Genomic DNA, 20,913 nt, shown 5'->3' with positions numbered 1-20,913 from the left:
GATTGTTCATGGTATTGGCAGTCTAATGGCGTTTACGGCATGTCTGTATGTCTATTGTGTGATTTTATATGATTTTTTGAACATATGCCGTTTTTGGTCGAAAACTCAGAAATGATGACGTCACTAAAACCTTGATATCTCAAAAATTTTCCGACCGATTTTTTTGAAACTTTGTCAAAATAAACTTCAATTAATTCCCTACGGGTACCCAAAATTTGGCGCGCCTGCGGCGCGCCGTTTTTATGCTATGGCCCGGCGAAAAAGTGGGGGCGTTTAACGCCCCCCCCCCAGCAACTCGCGGGTTAACTTATAATGGAGAAGCCGCAAAATTGACCCGACCTTAGGTTACCGGTATCAAAATTCCGAGATATACGTTTTATATATACTATTACTCCTATCAATAGCTAAAAGTTTCAAGGCAGTCGTTCACTCGGTGTGACTATGACGAGCATTCTAATTTATTTCTGAGGTGAGGTCATTTGGCGTGACCTGGTGACCTGACCTTGAGCGACCTGGGTCTGAAATTTTCACATCATGTGCGGAAAAGATGCACCAACAGATGTGCCAAAAACGGGCCGCAGCCGTTTTTGAGATATCTGCGAAAAACCGAAGAGGGGGGTGTTCAAACACCCCCCCCCCCCCCGGCCCAGCGCGGGTTAGTGGTCACCCAAAAGGTGAAGATCCTTACTTGTGTATATGAAATATTGGTGGAGTGAGCAGTGCAAGGTGTCGGAAGAAATTTTTTACAGTTCTCGTACAGTTTCATCCGCACTTCACGAAGGTAAGATCTTTATCCATCCTTTTACTGATTTCTTTCACTACTGGAATATATGTAACGCACAGCTGTGCTCCTCCCAGTACCTCAAACAACCACCCGCCCCACCAACCATCACTTATCCTTCCCTCACCCACCGTCCACTCCCATCCCATTGAACTTCCAGACACCCCGACATCCCGTCTGTCCCATCGCTCGTCACTCATCGACCCACACCGTCCATCCCACCACCCACCACCACCGCTCCCACCCAGGGGTTCCCACCATCCCATACGCACCTTGTGTGAGATCTGCATGGAGCGTCGTCCGGCGGCCGCGTCATGTTTGGCCGAGGATCCCACCTTCACCACGTACCCCACCAGGAACAGACGGTCCGAGGCGATGTCCGAGTTGCTCAGGTCCTGGGGGTGAGGGCACGTACGGACCGGTCAGTCAGATGCCGGATCGGGAGTTTGGAGAGGGTGGAGCTAGAACAGTGTACAATAAAAGAAGTTCCTGTTCACAGCCATCACAGCCAAATTAATAATAATTGTCCATAACATCATAGATGTGCATAAAATAGATAGTGAGCACCAGATAACGTCGAGGAATATGTTTCACGATGATATAATGATCATATCCGGAAAATATTGCGACGTTTAGTTCGCATACTGTATAATATCGCACAAAAAAAAAACTCACCAGCACCTCTATATGTAAAATATACATATACTCGTATATACAAGTGTGTTAGCGGAACACCTAAAATCCGCGTCAGACACAGTAAGAGCGGTGACCTAAGACGAACTCGTCTTTTTGTTCAAGAGGCACCAGTATCCCCGTTCTTACCGTGTAGAGGACCCGCAGACTGCTGAGCTGGTCCATGTTCTTCTCCAGACCCTCCTTCCACGTGACCACGTACGGCTCGGTGAGAACCTGGTGAGAGGAGTCGGACGGGTGTGAGACAGACGGGTGAGAGAGCGTGAGGTAGGCCCCACACTCAACAACATTTCGATGGCATCCGCTAAATACATCGGAAGAGTTTGCAAAGGAGTTATTAGCTATGATGAGATATTAATTAGGAGTTGGCAACGCTTGTGACTTACTTCACTTGGTTGCACGACCATTCAAATAGAAATGGAAATAACGGCAGCATAATAAGAGAGGATATTAACCCGCGCACCGACGGGGGTCTGCGCCAACTTAGTACCGACGGGGGGGGGGGGCGGATGACCGCCCCCCCCCCTGAGATCTCGAGAACGAAGCAAGATAGCGACAAGCGGTAAACGGCATCGGATACGCACGGACAAGGTCTACAATTTTTACTAAGGTCATTTTCAGGTCAGGTCAAAGATGACGTCACAGGGGTCGAAAAAGTCAAAATGGCGGCGCTAGATATGGAGAGGGTTTTTCTCGAATAACTTTCGAAGTAGTCAAGATAGGAACAAACTAAGGGCATCATCGTGATCCTCTCGTCGATCCGCATCGAATGATATATATGTTGACCTCGAAAGGTCAAGGTCAAAGGTTGACCTCAGGTCACGTGACCTCGAGGTCATCATGTATATCATTCGATGCGTCTTGACGAGCTGAACACAATGAGACCATCCGCGCGGCTGTATCTTGTTCCTGTAAGGAGTTATTGGCAAAAAACCTTTGGTGACCTTTGATGACGTCACATGACCTTACAGCTGCCCAACAGCAAAACAGACCTCAAGGTAGTGAAGGTTGATCGTATGTGAAGTCATGTATGGTATATGGGGCCATTCCGACCCGTTTTAGTGGTAAAAACAGGGAGTTGATTTTCCCCCCCCCCCCCCATTGACTTATAATGGGGAGGTCGCGAAATTGACCTGACCTTAGGTCACCGACATCAAAATTCCGAGATATACAAATTGTAGCTACTAATGACCTAATAACATCCTGCGACTTTCAAAAGCCTCCGACATCTACTGTAGCTCTGGCACGGTGACAAAGTTGCAAAAAAGTGACTTGAGGTTGGGTCATTCAAAGTGACCTGGTGACCTGACCTTAAAAGTTAGGAGGTTTAAACTTGCACACAATGTGTAAAATTGATGAGAGAATAGTCATACCAAATTTCGCGGCGCTACGCGCCGCGGTTTTCCCGCTATCCGCGAAAAACCTCAGGGGGGGGGCGGATATCCGCCCCCCCCGTCGGTGCGCGGGTTAAGAATCAAGCATAATCGAGAGGAGCAGTCGATGCAACCAGCCGTAGCCCCAAGAAGTTACCGGACACAGACTTCTTTCATGAAATCGCCGTTTCGAATCCTGCACACTCACCCACCCTAAACAAACCACCCACTGCCACCTCAGGTTCCAGCCCCGTCTGCTCCAGCACCCCACCCACCTTCAGCCGACCGGGATCAGAGGCGTCACAGATGAGCAGCACAATCTCGGCATCCTCGTCCAGGCGACACACGCAGTTCTGTACCGTCACGTACAGACAGTGACTGTTGTGCTGCTGGGTCCGCTTCAGAGCCCGTTCTCCCTACCGCAAGAGGGGGGAGGGGAGAGGCCAGGATGGGTCAGTTGAACCTTCAAGGGCCGTTCTCCCTACCACACGAGGGGAAGGGGTAGAGGAGGTAAGACTGGGTGAGCCTTCAAGTAACAGTTCAGTACAGCTACATAGAGGTGCAGGGACGTTCGCATTCCAAAGGCTATTTATATGTGCTCAGGGGCCAGGGCCTCCATTGACGCCGTCGCCGCCTACACTTTTTCTATACGACTTATGGTAAGTCGACATGCAAATGCCAGTCTTAGTGCCTGGCGAACTGTTAGCTAGAATTGTGAAGTACCTGCTAATGAAACACCCTGTTTAAATCATAAAATGCAAAACATCGGGACCACGCAAATCTGTTTACCTCACCGACACAACATAACATAAAGAAAAAGCCTACATCAGACAGGCACAACACAGGCGTTTTACCAGATGCAGCATTTAGCATACCTTACACACTTGTCCAGTAAATTTCACCATAAAAGTCACCAAAAAGGCACCAGCGCAGGGCTCTCTCTGCTCGCCGTACCTCTGAGTCCTGGCTGCGACTGGCCGCCTGCTGGTGGTGCCGGTACAGCTTCACGGCCGAGGTGAGGTCGGGGTTGACAATGTTACCCTGATCATCACGCACCACCAGGTCCAGCTTCAGGAGTCTATGGAGAGAGGGGGCAGAGTGAGAGGGAGAGCAGGAGGAGAGCGGTTGGAGGCAAAGTGTGGGGTTGAAAAAAGCTTCATAAATCACATTGCACACGAGTCACCGCTATTTGTATAGCTTAGGTAATAACAATTCGTTCCATTCACACCATGAGGATAATCAATGGCAAAAAGTGACTGCATTTAGACATGGCTTGCCAACACTACTTCGCGAATACTGGCGACAATGTAAATTATAGCATACCAAACATAAACACTATAAGTCACGGCATGCCCAGTCGGTGGAGCCATTTGCTGCTTCAAGTGCCTAGAATGATGTCGTGTGGTGAGCTCAAAAAGTCGCCAGTTCTTTGTCCATGGCCGGAGGGGTTAAATGTCCCAGGAAGTGGCCAGCACAAGGCAGAACGGTGGCTAACGACCACGGGGCTCGCATCGCCGCGAGGTCTCAGTCGCCACGCTGCTAATAAATACGGTCCACTCACGAGACTTTCCCTGGGTACCCGGGATAGCCTGAGTTAGTGAAATTCAAGTAGTATTTACAAGCATTCCAGCGGCCCCACTCAATGTTGTCATGGAAACAAAGAACAAATAACGAGCATGGAAAAACACCACGCCTGCCAAGCTGAGTTCCTCGTGAACTTGTGTGGTGATTTATCAGTTCTCGCTATTGCCGAGATATACGATGTTTAAGTGTTAAAGTGCATAGGGGAAGTTGGGGGAACGCCGAATACTTTTTTTCTGACGCCCGTAGCACGCAAGGTAGACAACATAAGCTATTCTTGTTGGCGTCATTCGAGAGGCCAGTCTTTTGCCTTTCAAACATACAAGGCGCATTTGATGAATTCGCATACCGTTAAGCGCACAAACTAAAAATATCAAATAAGTGACTTTTTCGGCGTTGCCCCGGACTGCGGGGAAAGCCGAAAATGGGAGAAATGATCTACAGGAATGCCGAAATTGATGTTTTGCTATTTTATCTCAAATTTTATCCAGAATTCGTCAAAGCTGACACGCGTTTTTAGAGCTTGAGGACGCTTGGTGCACACTGGAAGTCATAATTGTGTGATATAATAAGAAAAGGCCAGGTAAATCATTCCTTATGGTAACAGGCCGCTGTGTCGGTTAAAAGTGTAATTTGTGTGACTAAAAATGCGCGTTGCTATTCTACAGCGGTAAAGTTCACGTAGCGTGCTTTAACGCGCGTAATTGCACGTTTTCGGCATTACCCCAGCCAGCCATACTTTCATTTGCAGGCCCATAACTTTTCAACGTGCTGTATAAATTTCAAATAGGCAGCACACTTATGCAAAGACGTGCTGAAGATTACTTGACCCAATTGGCCAGACAAACGGTAGCATAATGAGTAGGAAATGCAGCTTCGAAGACGCATGTAGTACAAAGGAAACGTACCCTGAAAACGCTCTTGGCGTCCTCACAGCCGAAGTATTCCGAATGACGACTGGTAACAAACATGCGATAATTGGTAGTCACTTAAGCTTCAGAGCATTACTGACAGGTGGCATCCATGTCGTACGGTTTTCGAAATATCTCGAATTTCGGCTTTGCCCCAACCCCGGCATTGCCCCAACTCCTATACGATGAAGTTCACACCCATTTGGGGACATGCTCTATGGGCGGACATCCTCTCAACACATTCTCTGATTTTTATCCTAGTGTCCTCAGGTAGCAACACATTCTCTGATTTTTATCCTAGTTAGTGTCCTCAGGTAGTCACCTATATTCTGAATAACACTAACAGCAAAACACAGTGTGGAACTTTTTAAAGTTGGAATTAACTAAGCCACAGATAATTTCAGATCAGCCAAGTGGAGTGCATGGGAATATCCGTAGCACGGGTATGCAGTTAAGATCAAAGCGGCATACCGACCAGCGTCGATGCACGTCTGCATCTAACGAAGTCGAGTCTGACAAAAAAACAGCTGTGTACAGAAACGAAATTCATGTTTAATTTGTCAGGGGTATCCAGTTTTCAACCTCGCTTACGAAAAAGTCATCAATAAGAATAATACAAAGCGGGTCTTGTCGACGTCGGGTCATGAGTGTTTTCTTCTTTTTTTACACGGACATGACGGACTGACCAAGTCGTCGGTGACGCACTGGCTATTCAACACGATGATGGATGTGAAGCATTCACCTGGCCGGCCATAAGCAACTGCGATCGTGGTGAATTGAAAACATACCTATAAATTGATGCACTTTTACACAACAACTCAACTTCTTCGCACACCATTATTTGCTTAGTAGATTTTATTAGTACAATGTGAAAGACGGAGAGCAACATATGACTCGTATAAACAAGAATGAAGAAAAAGCTGTCGACCTAAATAGAACGGTACACGACGCAAACATAGTAACCTGATAACACCATAATACCACCAGATAACACCTACGTGTCAGAAGTTAGCGAGCCTGAACGAATTGGTCAGACAAACCCTAAAAAAGCGACGAATTATCCGAGAGTATAGGCCATCCATTATGAGTTTAGGGCGTGCAATCAGATCACAAAATAAGAGACGAGGCTTCGATATGCACGCACCTATCTGCCACAGCGAGCATTTCATACAAGTGAGCCGGCTCAAGAACCTCAGACCACGTCAGCAGCAACCAATGCAGATAAATGTTGGCACTACAAAGTCAAATTGTCGTGCGATTACCGGGAAAATAATGCAGAACATTCGTTAAATTAAAAGCTGTCTCAGCTGCAGTTGCTGTCATTTTCTAGCAACAATGTAACCATGCAGATTAAAAAAATGTACGGTTACAGGACAGGGAACCATGTTTTGAATGGAGGGAGACCGATGTTTTTTTTTTAATATACCGCGATTCATGTGGAGCGCCTTTGGCGCAAATAGACGTTACTTCTAAAACTTAAAGCGGAGTAATCGAAGAGTTCGAAAAGTGTGAACCATCTGTATATCGAAAGGGTGGAAGGACTGATAAAATGTCTGTGAAGACGAGCAGGTAGTTAGCTGGACAGACAAGGGAAGAAAGGAGCTATTATGCTCAGAAGAGGAATGAATAATTGATTAAACATTAATGTTCTGTTTTGATTCCCTAGCACGTTTCATTCCTCCGCCAGTCGTCAAAGACAAAACAAACTAAGCCAAGCCGTCAAGACTGACGTTCTTCCGAGGATATCGACGCCACTACTCCACGCAGACCGCCACGGGCAGGCCGCAGAAGAAGTCTTGCAGCTCAGTGCAGATGGCGTCTCCGCCTCCGTCTTTAGCCATCAGCAGACAGTTCTCTCCGGAGCCGCCGTTCGGTTCTCCGGCCAGCCAGGTGAAGTTAGCCGGCGAGTTGTCCGCCGACTTCCACTCGCCGTCTACCAGCGCGTCCGTCACGCCCACCCAGACCCAGGTCTCTGCCAGAGAGTTGCCGTGGTGGATGACGCGGTACGTCTCCATGTTGACTACAGGTGCCAGGTGCGCTCCCGGCGCCAGCGCGGCGCAGTGGCTCTCAGCTTCATCCCAGGACAGAGTGGTTGATACGTCGTAGTAGCAGAAGTCGTCCATGCCCATCCAGCCGGACGGGCAGCGGTCGCCCCGCGGACAGGAGCTTCCAGCAGTCTCACAGATGGCTGCTTGCAGTTTAGCCCCCGCCGGGCGAGTATACCACGTCTCAGTATGGTGGTCAAGTTTGAGGTTGACATAGCCCGGGTCAGGTCGAGACGCCTGCATATCCAGCTGAATGTTGATCGTGTTTCCATGCAGGTCGTAGAACACGCCGGCTCTCTCCTCCATGCCTGTCAGCTCAGCCTCGACGGTGCGCGACCAGTGGTAGTTCATCCAGCTGCTCTCCCACTGTGAGAGCGGCACCGCCATATCGTACCCCTCGCCGTGCGCCTGACACATGGCCCGCAGGTCGGCCCAGACGTACCGTACCGGCACGGTGAGGAACCGATGAAAACACTTGCTGCCCAACATCAGCCAGCCGGGCGGGCAGGCGGGCACGGGCGTCTTGGTGAACGTCGCTGGCAGGACGGCGTTAGGATCTACAGCCAGGCGCGGTTGCGTGTCATACAGATGACACAATCCGTCGGTCTGATGCGTAAACCCCAGACAACCGGTGTGGCCATCACACCAAAAGGAGCAGTCGAGCGGGGCGGCGGCCGACCGCTCGGCCACAGGGTCGGAGAGGAACACCACGCGCTGCTGGTGGTAGTAGGAGCCACCGACCACCAGGGCACAGCAGAGCAGCAGCGCTGCCTGACGCGGTCGGAGCGCAGCCATTGCGGCGGGCGGCTGGGGGTCGTCTGGCCGGCCGACGCCGCCACACCCGACGCTGCAGCTGTTGTGGGACACGTTTCCACAACACTGAGGCACCTGTTTATGTGGTTGGGTACAGACTAGGTAGCGGCGTCTGGCGACTGTAACTATAGCCAGTCATGCTCTCAGCGTCCGGAGTCACGTGGCCGGTGCCAAACTTACACGCGACTCGGCAAACTATTCAGCGAGCCCCTCACACGTCATTGGCACGTGACATTGCGGCAAAACGATGAAAACTCGCAGGCAGTGTGATGATAATCCAAACTCGCTTGCTTACCCACACCTGACCCACACTGTTCTCTATATCTATGCATAGAGAAGTCCGTGGTTCTGCTAATTATAAATCATGTCAACGTGATTAGGAAGTGCTGTGCTCATTAGGCGAGGATACACATCCACCAACAGCTCACACAACCGGTCGTTTCAACGGCAAGGACATGGAAACGATTTCCCGCCCGTCTTAATTAATCCCCGTGTATAAAAACAGGACATTCATCTGAAGCCCTCCACAAAATTAGAGCATTCCCGTACTTCTCCCCGGCTACTACTCACTCGTTTCCCCGGTCTATGGTGGCTGATACTCACTCGTTTCCCCGGTCTATGGTGGCGGTGACCTGTCGTTTGAGGTGACGTAGCTCGTCAGTCGGCAGAGTGCCAGCGATGATCTTCCGCCGCTGCCGAATCAGGTCGTGCAGCATATCTGAGACGGGCTTCAGCGCCGGGTCGCTCGTCTGTCGAGGACAGTCAGGCCGAGGCGTCACGAGTAAGCCAAAGTGGTTTTATCGTAACATCGCAGGGCGTCACGGGGCATCAATGAAAAAGTAAAATAAGCTAGGAAGTAACGAGGCAGCCTCTCTGACAAGATACTAATGGATACCTATTGGGTGAAAGATGATAAACAAATATCGTAAAATACGAATCTGGGATCACGATAATGGAAGAAGAGTCTCTCCAATGAACTTCGATTGAACAAAAGCACACATTAAGCCTGATCGCACTGACGTAGCTGATCAGCAAATATCATATTCTCGTCAAAGCCGATGAGTAGGTTTCAGTAGTCAATGTTAGCTGGCGTTAGGCCTGCGTGACCGTTGGCAGATTGTGACAGTGAGGCCAGTAGGTTGTTACGTGGAGTGGTCTAGTAAATTGGTGACTGGATGGAAAGAACTCACCTCGTAGAGCTTCTTCCAGATGTGTCCCCATTCGCGGAGCACGGAGGTCACCTCGTGCAGCAGCGGGTTCTCCCGGGCTATGACGGTGCCGGCGCCCTTGCTGTTGACACAAAACGGGGCAGTGGTCACGAGATCTATGGCGGCTGTCAGCGAGTCCATTGCGTAGTCATGCCGAGTCCGTTAAAGACAGACAGTATTGATGTGACGAGCGTGACTGAGCACCAAGAGCTCGTTACTATTTGAGGCGAGTTTACGCAGTGCCTATCGAAAACAGACAGATTATTAATGACTTTCACGCAGCCCCTTCACCAACACACATGCATATGCTGGCTTACAGATAAACATCCGTGCACGCACGCACGCACCTACATAACATCATGCACCATCCCCCTCCTCCCCCCCCACACACACACGGCCGTCTCACTCTCACTCACAGCGACTTGTCGACCACGCAGCGTTTGATGCGGACAAAGCTGCAGGGGAAGATGCCCTTGAAGGCGCGGTTGTTGGTGGCGTAGCCGTAGTACCAGGCGCCGCATCGCTGCAGAATGTGCAGTGTGTCGCCGATGGAGAACGGGATCTGGTGCTGCCCCGAGCCCAGGAACGGGTACACCGCTGCCGGGGGGAGGGGGGGGGGGGGTCAACAGGTGGAGAGCGATGGTCAGAGATCGGTCAACGTAAGGTGTCGATAGACTTTGGAGCTTACAAGAAAAAAAAGAAATCCAGTTAAAGAAAAAGATAAAATGGTGACTGATGAATAACAGAAGTAGGCAATATTATGCCGAAGTAAAGCTGAAAAGAGCGTGAAGTAGAGCAGGTGGAAAAAGGAAAGACAAAAAATAGCACATCGTTGCACAAAAATAGCACAAGCGTGTCAAAGTTCGTATAACATTGCGGGCATACCTACCAAGAAGTCTCAAAAACAAAATGCGGAATTATTGGAGCGGTCACAATTGCATGATAGCACGATGCCTAACTACTATCTACACTTTATACCAGCAGCCTGACCGAGTACGCCGAAAGTACTTAGGATTTAACAGTTAAATGCTAGGATAACACAGCGCCGCGCCTTTATGCACCATCAGCTGGGGTATGTTCGGTAAGGGCTTCATCAAGTCCCCCAGCTGACCAACAACAGCTGAGTGGACAGTGGACAGTGGACAGTGGACAGTGGACAGCGCCCAACCCACGGCCGCTCCCAGTGGTGACGCACCGTCCAAACCCCAACAGGTGACGGTGTGTGATCGGTCCACGTAGGAACCAGACCACGCCGACCAGTCACGGACGCGCCGGTTTGACACACGCTCGGACAAAACGGAAGTGAACCGTCACCGTCGTGACCACTAAAGCTGGCTTGGTGCTTTGTAAGTGGACGTTTGGGCGCGTAGACGCGCATATGCTTGTTTATACACGAGGTATCTGAGGCAATGTCCCAATAGAGTGAATATGGTAAATTGGAAGAAAATTAGCAACAATAAAAATGGCGGCATCATTTTCACCACCTAGTTACATTCAAATGAATTGAAAAATACTGAAGGCGTCTTTAACTATCAAGTAAAAAAAAAAACGGCTGCAAACTTGATAGTAATTTGAAACAGGCTATATGATATGCCAAATTATATAAGAGGTCATGACATAAAAATTGGATACCGAACACCGGTTATCTAACTCGATCCAAATCCTCGGCTAAGAAATCCGTATGTTTCAATATTCAAGACTTGCGCAGCCTCTACCTCGCTCGTCCATCTCCGGATGTTGAGTTGAGGTGGTCACCTCAAGAGGTGACCGGGGTGGTGGGATCTGAGACCATCTGGATCGAATTTCATCCACGTGACCGCTCGCGTGGCTAGGGGACTTGCTGGCAAGGATATCTATTTTGCAATCCACCAAACGAGAGAGGAGTAAAAATATGTTTTAATCAATGGTCAAATTCTGTACCGAAAAACAACCACTTTGCGTACCCAACTGAAGCATTCGAAGTGATTCGCAATATAGCGTGACTTGACCTGGCCAATGGCCATTACATTCAGCACCGTTTTCCGAACGAATGAATGAAAGCGCGAGTCACGAGCTGAGGTCGCTATCCCCCCCCCCCCACTTCCTCCCCTCCCGGAGCGCCCGACTAGTCGCGCTCTCTGCCCGTGCTCTCGGCCGGTCGCGTTCTCTACCCGTGCTGCCGCAGCGGCCGTCTGACCGAGGACAGCGGACATGCCCACGACAGTAGCAGCGGGCGGGCGGGCGGACACTGGGTCCCTATCACCGGACGTGACGCCGTACTGGCCGCACCAGCCGTGTCCCCGGCCGTCCAGACGCCGCGCCCTTCTGACGGCTCGCCTCATAACGTGACCACAGAGCCAGCCGTGACCATCCAGTCGGCTGGCCGCCACTGTGAGCGCGCTGACGAATCACACTGGCTTGATGATTGTTTGTTGTTGTTCAGTTGAAGTGTCGACAGCGAAGTTATTAAGCGCCCATTAGGTTCACGCTGGCAAGGCGCAAGTCGGTTGCAGAACTGGTCTGTTGCTGTGCACACCGATCAAAGATGACTCAATTAATGTTCTTAATTCGAAGGAGTCATGAACTGTATAATATGGAGTGAAATTCCCCATGCACAAACTTTATGCCAATTCATTTGCAGCCAGGTACTCGCATAAAATTGATATCTGGAACACAAATCTACAGTTCGACACTCTCCCGGGGAGTCACTTCAGTACAGTGTTGAACGAAGACTGATGTCAATCTGTTGACGCCCATTAATTAACCCGCGACCGCCTGGGGGGGGGGGTCGGATCCGACCCCCCCCCCCCTCCGTTTTTCTTGAATAACTCATGAACCGCTTGCGCTATCAACTTGAAACTTCGCATACCTTCTCCCCCATCAATTTGACGTCTCCTGTGCAATTTTTAAGAAAAAAATTTCAAAAATTTCTGAGATATATCGATTTTAGTGATGTAACTACATGGCGTTTTCAGTCAAAAAATGGTAAATGTTTAAAAAATCGCCAAAAATCGAGGTTTTGAGCAAATTGCAAATTAAGGACATGAAAAGACGCAGCTCAACGAGTTCTTTAAAATGGCTATCTCGGATTTTCCATAAAATGCGTTTTTTCACCCCTAAAAATTCAAAAAACTATATTTTTGGGAAAACAGCTAATAAAATCCAAAATTTTGAGAATTTTCAAAAAACCGGAATATATGTTATAGAGCTCTATTAGAACATTAGATGTCCCAAATTTCAACTTTCTATCTTGATTTTTGACCCCCAAATTGTAAAAAATAGCTCCAACATGCATAGGGCATGGTGACGTCATAAACATTTTAGCGAATTAGAGGCACTTCTGAACATCGCATGTGAAAACAAATGGCACCACTAGATTCCTGGGACAAAGCTCGTCTAGAAAAGTGCATTTTTATGTCAAAAATAAAAAGTTGAAAAATTGACCTTTTTTCTCAGCCCTCGTTTAGTATAAACGATTTTTTATGCTTTCAATGCACACTTATCACCAGCACAGTGACTTGGGGTCACATATAACCATTACCATCGGATTTGGCGTGAAAAATAAGCCATAAAACATGTGTCGCACGCCCATGTAGCAGAAAGTGAAAACCGTGACCTTTCGTGACCTGACCTGACCTTGACCCGTACTTAGTATGACCCCTATACGCACATGGTACCTTCACTAGGTCTTTGAGGTCATTTGTGGTGAGTTTCGAACAGCAGCTATCGATTCCGCTGTCCGTAAGCCTAATCATGCAAAACCCCTGAATTTGACCTTTGACCTGACCTTGACCCGAAAGTTGACCTCAATCTTAAAATCTTTAGAGTGCTTTGGGAAGGTCTCGTAGAGACCTTTCGAACGCCGCCTCGCGGGGCTCGATACGACCATTGGTTCTCGAGATAACAGGGGGGGGGGTCGGATCCGACCCCCCCCCCCCAGGCTGATGTGGGTACGGAAATAGCCCAGGCGGTGCCGGGTTAACACTTTCACGACTGAAAATCGGTCCAGACAACATTGGGGAAGGACAGTTGATCGTCACTTCATTGAACCAAACCACTAAAACATGTCCAACGACGCTATTCGACGTTCCACACTTATCCGCTGACAACCACTGGCGGTCGCAGCCGCTAGCAAAAGGGGGGGGGGGGGCCAAAGTCACACTCGCGGGACATAACATTTATCCGTCACCGGGAGGGGGGGGGGGGGTGATCGGCTAATTTTTTACGTCCACGAGGCGCCGCACAGTTGGCATTACTTATGCTTCATCCATCTCATTCTTGCGTGAAATCTTTGAGCTCAATTTAAGGCAAAATCACCAGTTCCATTTACCGTCTCACGGTGTGCCCACCGGTCGGGCCGCTGCACCATGACGACGGATCGGTGTAGCATAGGTATACTGGAAGGTCAGGCACGCGGATTCATGACCTTACCACTATAAAACAATTCGGAAAAGTACAGATAGGTAGGTACCTCTTGCTAAAAAGTACAGATACCTCTTGCTTTGAACAAGCATGTGAAACCCAGAGAGCATTTTTAGACTATGACATTTACCCATACAGGTACCTTAACCTAGTTGTGTGGCGGCGGGAGAGAGTAGGTACACCGACCTCTGGAGACCCCCAGAGGTTCCGAGCTTGCAGAATTGGCAGCTGAGGGCCGCGCGCGACTCCTGCGGGGCTTCGCAACGGCTCTGTTGGGGCTCACTCAACCTGCGTAGTCCTACTGCTAAAAAGACTGGCCCTGAGCCCTAAGGACTTCATCAGTCTCTGCCAGCCCCAGGACCCACACCGGCTCATGGGGACCCGACGTCGAAATATGAGGGAATCAGCGCGGGACCATCAGGACGTAAAGCAATTTAAGCAATCTCGATCAGGACCAACGTAAGGCTGTGCCGAAGACTGCGTGAGCCCTCTGATCTTCAGAAACCCACCCATGTATGTTTTCATATAGAGGCCAGTTTAGGGCCCTCGGAGACCAGTACAGGGCCTGCAAACTACAAAGGCCAGTAGTTTGAGACCATCAGAGACCGAGTTGGGCTCTCAGAGGCTAATGTGGGTCCTTACTCATTACAGGCCAACATGGGCCCTCAGAGGTCAGCGTGGGGCCCTAAAAGACCGGCATGAGCCGTCGTTGGACCCCAGAGGCCAGCAGAGGGCCCTCAAAGGCCAAGATGGGCCCTCCTCAGAGGCCAATGCAGACCCTTAGAGGCCGGCATCGGGTCTTCAGCAGCCGGTGCGGGGCCCTTATTGGCACCTAAAGGCTCATCTTGGGACACCAGAGACAGAAATAAGGCCACCAGAGACCGGTGTGAGACCCTCAGACGCCGGTTGGGACCCCTGAGGCCGGTTAGGGGCCCTCATAGGCCAGATGTGGGGCCTCAGAGGTTGATGTAGGCTCTTAGCGGTCAACGTGGGCGCTTGACCGCCACTGAAGTTCCCTCAAAGGTCAGTGTAGGACGCTCAAAGACCGGTGTGGGAGCTATATTAATAGCTTGGCGTGGTTTATTTTAGCCTCGTGACGATCGAATAATTGCCAGGGCCCCATACACCTATATGGGGGCCCATTGGTTGTTTGAGGGGGGGGGGTCAAATGATATGATGGCCCCCTTTATTGACCTTTGGGGGCATGGCCCTGATGCCCCCCGGCCCCCCGCGACCGCCACTGTGTACACATTACACACATGCCTCTGAGATTACATACTAGCTCATGCAAACTCTATGCAGGCCCCGAAGGTCCCACGCTAATCCTTAAAGGGACCCTCCCACCTTCAAAAAAGTTAATGAATTGGCATGAAAGTGATGTCGCTCGGATCAGAAAGAGCAAAAACGAATATTTACCAAATTTCATCGAAAAATATTCACCGGTTTTCAAGATATTAGACTTTTACTTTTGTTTACTTTTTGGGATCTCCGCTGTTCCTAGCGACTTTATTTGAAAGTGCGGCATTTGTTGCGCGCAAAGCGGCATATACCACCGCGTGCTACAAAACGTTTAAGTCAAACATTTAACGGACGTTCGAAAGCCTGATGACGTCATCAGATTCCCGTAATGGTTAAGAGATAGGGACCACGCTGGTCCCACCCTGCAAGTAAAGGGAAGAGATTTCTTGAACACCATAAAGCTGCGGGGGTTGCGACCAGGATAAATGGTGGTTTCTGAGCCTGGCCGCAAACTTGGCTATCTCAACTCAAAACTAATGTTAAGGTGGGAGGGTCCCTTTAAGAAACCAAGCCGGCATACGGCATCACCACCGGGCTTCTGAGGTGCACAGCACCAACCCTTGAGGTCTTACTTTAGTGTCTTGGAGCCAATCTCCTTTAGCAGGGCCCACCCGCCACTGCCGAAGAGGGTCTCATGCCAGCCATTGCTGAATGCTGGGCCTACGAGAGCCTTAAGTAAACCCACGCTGATATTCCATATAAGATCCGGCCATACTCGTGAACCGGTGCCAGCGACGCTGACCGCCAAATTGACAGAATGCGAAACTGAGCCCACTCATGAGTGAAATTTACGTCCTTTGATGGCGCAAGAAAGAAAATGAAACATACGGAAAGCTTTTCTAGGACTTTTGTTCGATCTGAAAGGTGGGGCCAAAAGATAGTATGGCCCCACCTTTCAGCACCCAAGGGGGGGCCATGGCCCCCGTGGCCCCCCCCCCTGCGACCGCCAGTGCTGACAACTTCCGACGACCAACACGGGAGTGTTGATTTGAAAAAACATGGTCGGGGGCAACTTGTAAAGGAAACTGAAATTCATCTTCTGCAGAGTTCCATGATCCAGTCGCTCCTACGCCCGCTACAATACATCTGACAGCGATAAGCACGGGTAACGGACCGGCCACGATCCCGGTTGTCAGCGAGCGAAAAGGAACGCTGCAGACCGAGCGTCCTCGAAACTGAATTCTAAAATTACACGCCAATCTCCAATTTCAGCGTAATATGACAAAAGGGTGGAGCTACTTACCCACCGCCAGCCGCTCGGCGTCCTTCACCGGTACCCAGGACTGCATGGCTATGACGGTACCATTCTGGCTCGGTCAAACCTGTAGATGGAGAGAAGTAAAATAACTTTAAAATGACATTTGTCATTTTGAACCTCGGAAAACACAGCTCAGTTGTCACATGTCCAGAAAATGCACAAACTGACATTAACAAAACAAACAGGAAGGTATTTCTGAGTTTCTTGGATTTGTGATAGTAACCTCCAAGAAAAGGCCCAATGACAGATGGCCACTTTGCCCCAGGTGGCTGCTTTGCCCCAGGTGGCTGCTTTGCCCCATTCTCCCCTACTTCCAACTGACTTGTGCAAGATACCTTACAAACCAGTCTAAGGCTGTGTGCCAAATTTGGGCGCAGTTGGCTCAGCTGTTCTCAAAATGTGAAAGTGGCACCTGACTGGCACATGCACACGTGCAAATTGGGTCCTAACTGACTTTTGCACGACACCCTACTCGTTGGTCCCTTACCGTGCAACAAATCTAAACATAATCAGCCCAGCCATTCTTTATATGGCCTTGATTCTTGAGATCAGGGAAGCAGCCACTGCAGGTGCTCACATGTAGCAGGTATCTAGCATCCCAGCCTTGGCACATGAAAATGCATTGCCCAATGGGTGCCTACCTACATGCCAAGTTCCAGCACAATTGGCCCAGTGCTTGCGGAGTTATTGCAATTGTTACAAAATTGCAAATGTTACTCTTCATTTTGAACATGGCACACACATTAGCAGTCACCCACCTACATCGGGAACAGTCCAATACTTGGTAGAAGGGATGAAACTACCTTACAAAAAATACTGCAAGTGAATCAGTCATGTGGTTGTTGAGACAGAGGTTGCAGAAGTGTGACCAAGGCTGGATGGTTGCTTGGTGCTCATACTTATAAATTTATGCTATCCTACCTACACAATACTCTGATGCTTCACTTGCTCATAAGTGCATTATAGCATGCTGTGATGAATTAGCTTCATATAACTACGGAGTGGGAAACTTTGACATGAACTGTGCGCGTGAGACAAAACATTGCATAATTCACTCTTTGTTTCAGTTGATTTTATTATGTTGTTAAGGAACACTTGTTTCTACAAGGTACTAATTGAAATAATAAAGCCATTATAAAGCCATTACACACAAAATTTTGATCAGCATCTCCTTCCAAAACAACCGTGCCATTCTTGTCGCCAGCCGCAAAAGGGCTAGGGTTACAGCCTGACTGAAGAATTGATAATGCAAATAAGCAAAGCAAATCAATATCAGAACCAACCCAATTTGTCATTGACAAACAATTGCCTATTCTACCCAGTAAACATGCCGACGTCGGCCCGACGTCGGCCGACGTCGGGGTGACGTCGGCAACTCGGCAACCGCATGCCGACGTCGGCCCGACGTCGGCCCAACCTCGGCACGACGTCGGCTGGATGTCGGATATGCCCGCATGTTCCGACGTCCAGCCGAGGTCCAGCCGACGTCGGGCCGACGTCGGACCGAGATCAATTGCTGAGGTCCAGCCGATGTCGGGCCGACGTCGGGGTGACGTCGGACCGACATCGGCCGCTGTTTTGACCAATGAAATAATATAAAATACATGTTTCATGTTTCATAAAGAGCTTCTGTATTCAAAATATCCTCAGGAAACTCAAATCTTCCTCCACGCCGCAACCCCTGATCCGGACTGGACGGGAAACTTTATCCCATTTGGGATTGCCCGTAAGCCGAGCTCGCCCGTAGCCGGGTGCGGTGAGTGCTTGGGGGCTGCTCGGCCTATCCTTTGGTCAGGCTCAGCCCCGGCAACTCACCAGGGCCGGGCCCAGTTCATATAGAAAGGCCAGTCGGCAAGTGTCACTTTGCCAAAGTGCCACTTATCAAAGGGACACTTTGGGAAACGTTGGTGCAGTTGTGTAAGAGTGGCTATATGAATCCATTGTGGGGTCGCCCTTTCCAATAAGTGTCACGTAACAGCAATGGGACCAGGGACTCTGTATGAACTGGACCCAGGGTGCTCGCCAAGAAGAACAATGTCTCCATCCTATGATCCTTCCGGCTCTGAAATGGTGTTGTCAGACCGAAAGGGCATAACCCAACAAAACAAACCAAATTCATTAGCTGGCTGCGTGGTGTAGTGGTTAGCGCACTAACCTCGCGTTCGAATGACATGGGGTTCGAATCCCATCACCGGCTTATTCTTTTGGCGTGTTGTCCCAGTAAACATGCCGACGTCGGCGACTGGCGGGCTCGAATCCAGCCGCCGGTTGATATTTTTGGCGCGTTGTCCCAATAAACATGCCGACGTCGGCCCCGTCGGTCCAACGACGAACGATCTCGTCAACCTCGGCAAACGATCTCGGCCCGACTTCGGCTCGACGTCGGCTGGACTTCGGCTGGACGTCGGAACATGCGGGCATATCCGACGTCCAGCCGATGTCGGGCCGAGGTTGAACCGACGTTGGGCCGACGTCGGGCCGAGCCTCGGCCCGACGTCGGGCCGACGTCGGCATGTTTACTGGGTACTTAAGTATTGGGTCAAATATTCACTAATTCATCCTTATGCTTTTTTGTACAACTTCTGCATTGAGGCAAACTGAAACCAAGGCTGCAATGAATGTGTGTGTAAGGTCAGGTAAGGTAAGGTCAGGTTATGCTGTTTATTGAACTTTCTTTCTGATCGCAACAAGCTTCGCTTAGCGGTGGCTCTGTCCTTGTGAATCCTTCCCATCAAAAGGTTCAGACAAAATTTATAAAAAAAAATACAAGGATTTTGATTTGTCATACAAAGATCTGGGCACTGATAGAGCAAACGTTAGATGAAGGTTTACCAAGCAAGGAGAGGCGCTGTAGATTTGTAGGTTGTAGGGTAGGTTTGTAGGTTGTAAGTTTGTAGGTTGTAGATTAGGTTAGGTCAGGTTAGGTTAGGTTTGTTTAGGTTTTCCTAGAAAGAAGCACCTCCGGGTATTGGTATGGCACCTCTCCTTGGTTGGAAAACCTTTGTGTGACGTCTGCTCTACTTATACCAAGGTCTGTCCTGGAATTGGTTCAGTTAACACTTAGGTAAGGTTGGCATATACTATTTTCATTTCACTTATTATGTCTGAACACAGCCATATTGACATAAAGATTTGTTCAAAGATTTATCCCGGAATCATCCAATATTTGATCTGAATTGAAACATTGAATCCTGATCCGGATTGAAACATCAAAATTCAATCCGGACATTGAATTTGGATCTGTATGCTCAATTCAGAGCATACCTTGATCTGTATGCTCTGAATTGAGCATACAGATCCATGTCACACTGCAAGGTGCAATATTCGGTTGAAATTCCATAAGGACTGGAAATAGTGGCAATCAAGTGAGGTAGCCTGATTAAAAACATTTTACAACCAATTTTTGGTATTAGTATATATTAGGTCCGAGTGGACAATTGTGGCGCTGTTGATACAAATATGTAACAGCAAAAATTTTAGGTTTTAGGTTAGGTTAGGTTAGGTTGTAGGTTTGTAGGTTTTAGGTTTTAGGCTGTAGGTTTGTAGGTTAGGTTAGGTTAGGTTGCAGGTTTGTAGGTCGTAGGTAAATAGGTAAGGTTAGGTCAGGTTTGATTATGTTTTTCTTTTATTTCCAGGACATATAAGTATCATTTTTGGATTCAGGATGTCAAATAATGTAAGAATATGAAAACTTTATCTTTTAACAGTCACTCGGACTTTATGTATACTTTTAACCAATTTTTTCACGGTGAATAAATAACCATACCTTTTTAAATGCCTATAAACCCATCAACACCCCATACACCCTCTCCGACGCTTCCGACCCTTCCGACCAGGAGTGTTTTTATATACCTTGCGACCAGGCTTCCGACCTCCAGCCACAGACACAAACAACAACATGCAAAATTAGTAGACAGATTTGGCGCATCTGTTTTCACAAACAAGGATATCACAAGTCGTCCTACTAAAACACAGCAAAAAAAAATCATGCAACCATTGCCGACGGTTGCAAAATATCGTGCAAATTGCAAAATATCACGGTTTATTACAGGGTAAGCCTATCATGCAAACTATCAAGAAATGGATTTGGATTATGACAATATATCATGGAAATGGAATATAACATTATGAGATCCCTGATAAATCTAAGTCATTGAAAGACAAAATGTTTATTAAAGGTAGTGTGCCAGCTTTCTTGGACCGTATGGAGTTAATGGCCCAGATAAGGAGAACCGGATTTTTAGAACTTATCCATACCTTCAAAACTCATGGAAACGTCTTAAATTATTCAAATTTTGAGTACCCCAGTGCGAAATTCGCCCCGACGGGTTGTCGGTCGTACCCCAACCACATTTCACACCACTATGAACAATAAATGCACACACTGAAATCGCTATTACCGATATGCTCATCCACAGACTTCTCTATATATGGACTGTGCGCTGATTTGAGAAATCAGCATTGGAGGCCCAAATTTCTGAAGCCGTAATATGAACCCATATGTTGTAACACAATACCCTTTTATTGTTTCCTGTCGACAGGCTGAATTT

At 48.8% G+C, this 20,913-nt stretch overlaps 1 protein-coding gene across 7 annotated transcripts in view; it reads right to left on the bottom strand.

Moving 5' to 3' along the window:
- The window catches only part of LOC122378933 (dedicator of cytokinesis protein 1-like), a 47,798-nt gene extending 27,520 nt beyond the window's left edge, over positions 1–20,278 (bottom strand). For 3 of the 7 annotated variants that reach the window (XM_043360627.1, XM_043360631.1, XM_043360632.1), the window contains exons 1-9: positions 20,216–20,278; positions 16,349–16,427; positions 9,822–10,002; positions 9,388–9,487; positions 8,801–8,946; positions 3,802–3,925; positions 3,123–3,263; positions 1,604–1,690; positions 1,054–1,176 (exon numbers count right to left, since the gene is read on the bottom strand). In XM_043360627.1, the coding sequence (XP_043216562.1) occupies positions 1,054–1,176; positions 1,604–1,690; positions 3,123–3,263; positions 3,802–3,925; positions 8,801–8,946; positions 9,388–9,487; positions 9,822–10,002; positions 16,349–16,394 (948 nt within the window). In that variant the 5' untranslated portion in view covers positions 16,395–16,427; positions 20,216–20,278. Of the gene's footprint in view, positions 1–1,053; positions 1,177–1,603; positions 1,691–3,122; positions 3,264–3,801; positions 3,926–8,800; positions 8,947–9,387; positions 9,488–9,821; positions 10,003–16,348; positions 16,428–20,129 lie in introns of all 7 variants that reach the window. The other 4 variants (XM_043360629.1, XM_043360630.1, XM_043360628.1 and 1 more) reach the window with 3 other exon arrangements.
- Positions 20,279–20,913: the final 635 nt, after the last annotated feature.

The sequence above is a fragment of the Amphibalanus amphitrite genome, unplaced genomic scaffold (genome assembly GCF_019059575.1).
Source record: "Amphibalanus amphitrite isolate SeventyFive unplaced genomic scaffold, NRLGWU_Aamphi_draft 000068F_arrow, whole genome shotgun sequence".
In the NCBI taxonomy this organism is placed as follows: Eukaryota; Metazoa; Arthropoda; class Thecostraca; order Balanomorpha; family Balanidae; genus Amphibalanus; species Amphibalanus amphitrite.
The sequence above is the reverse complement of the archived record's forward strand: the minus strand, read 5'-3'. Positions and strand labels throughout refer to the sequence as shown.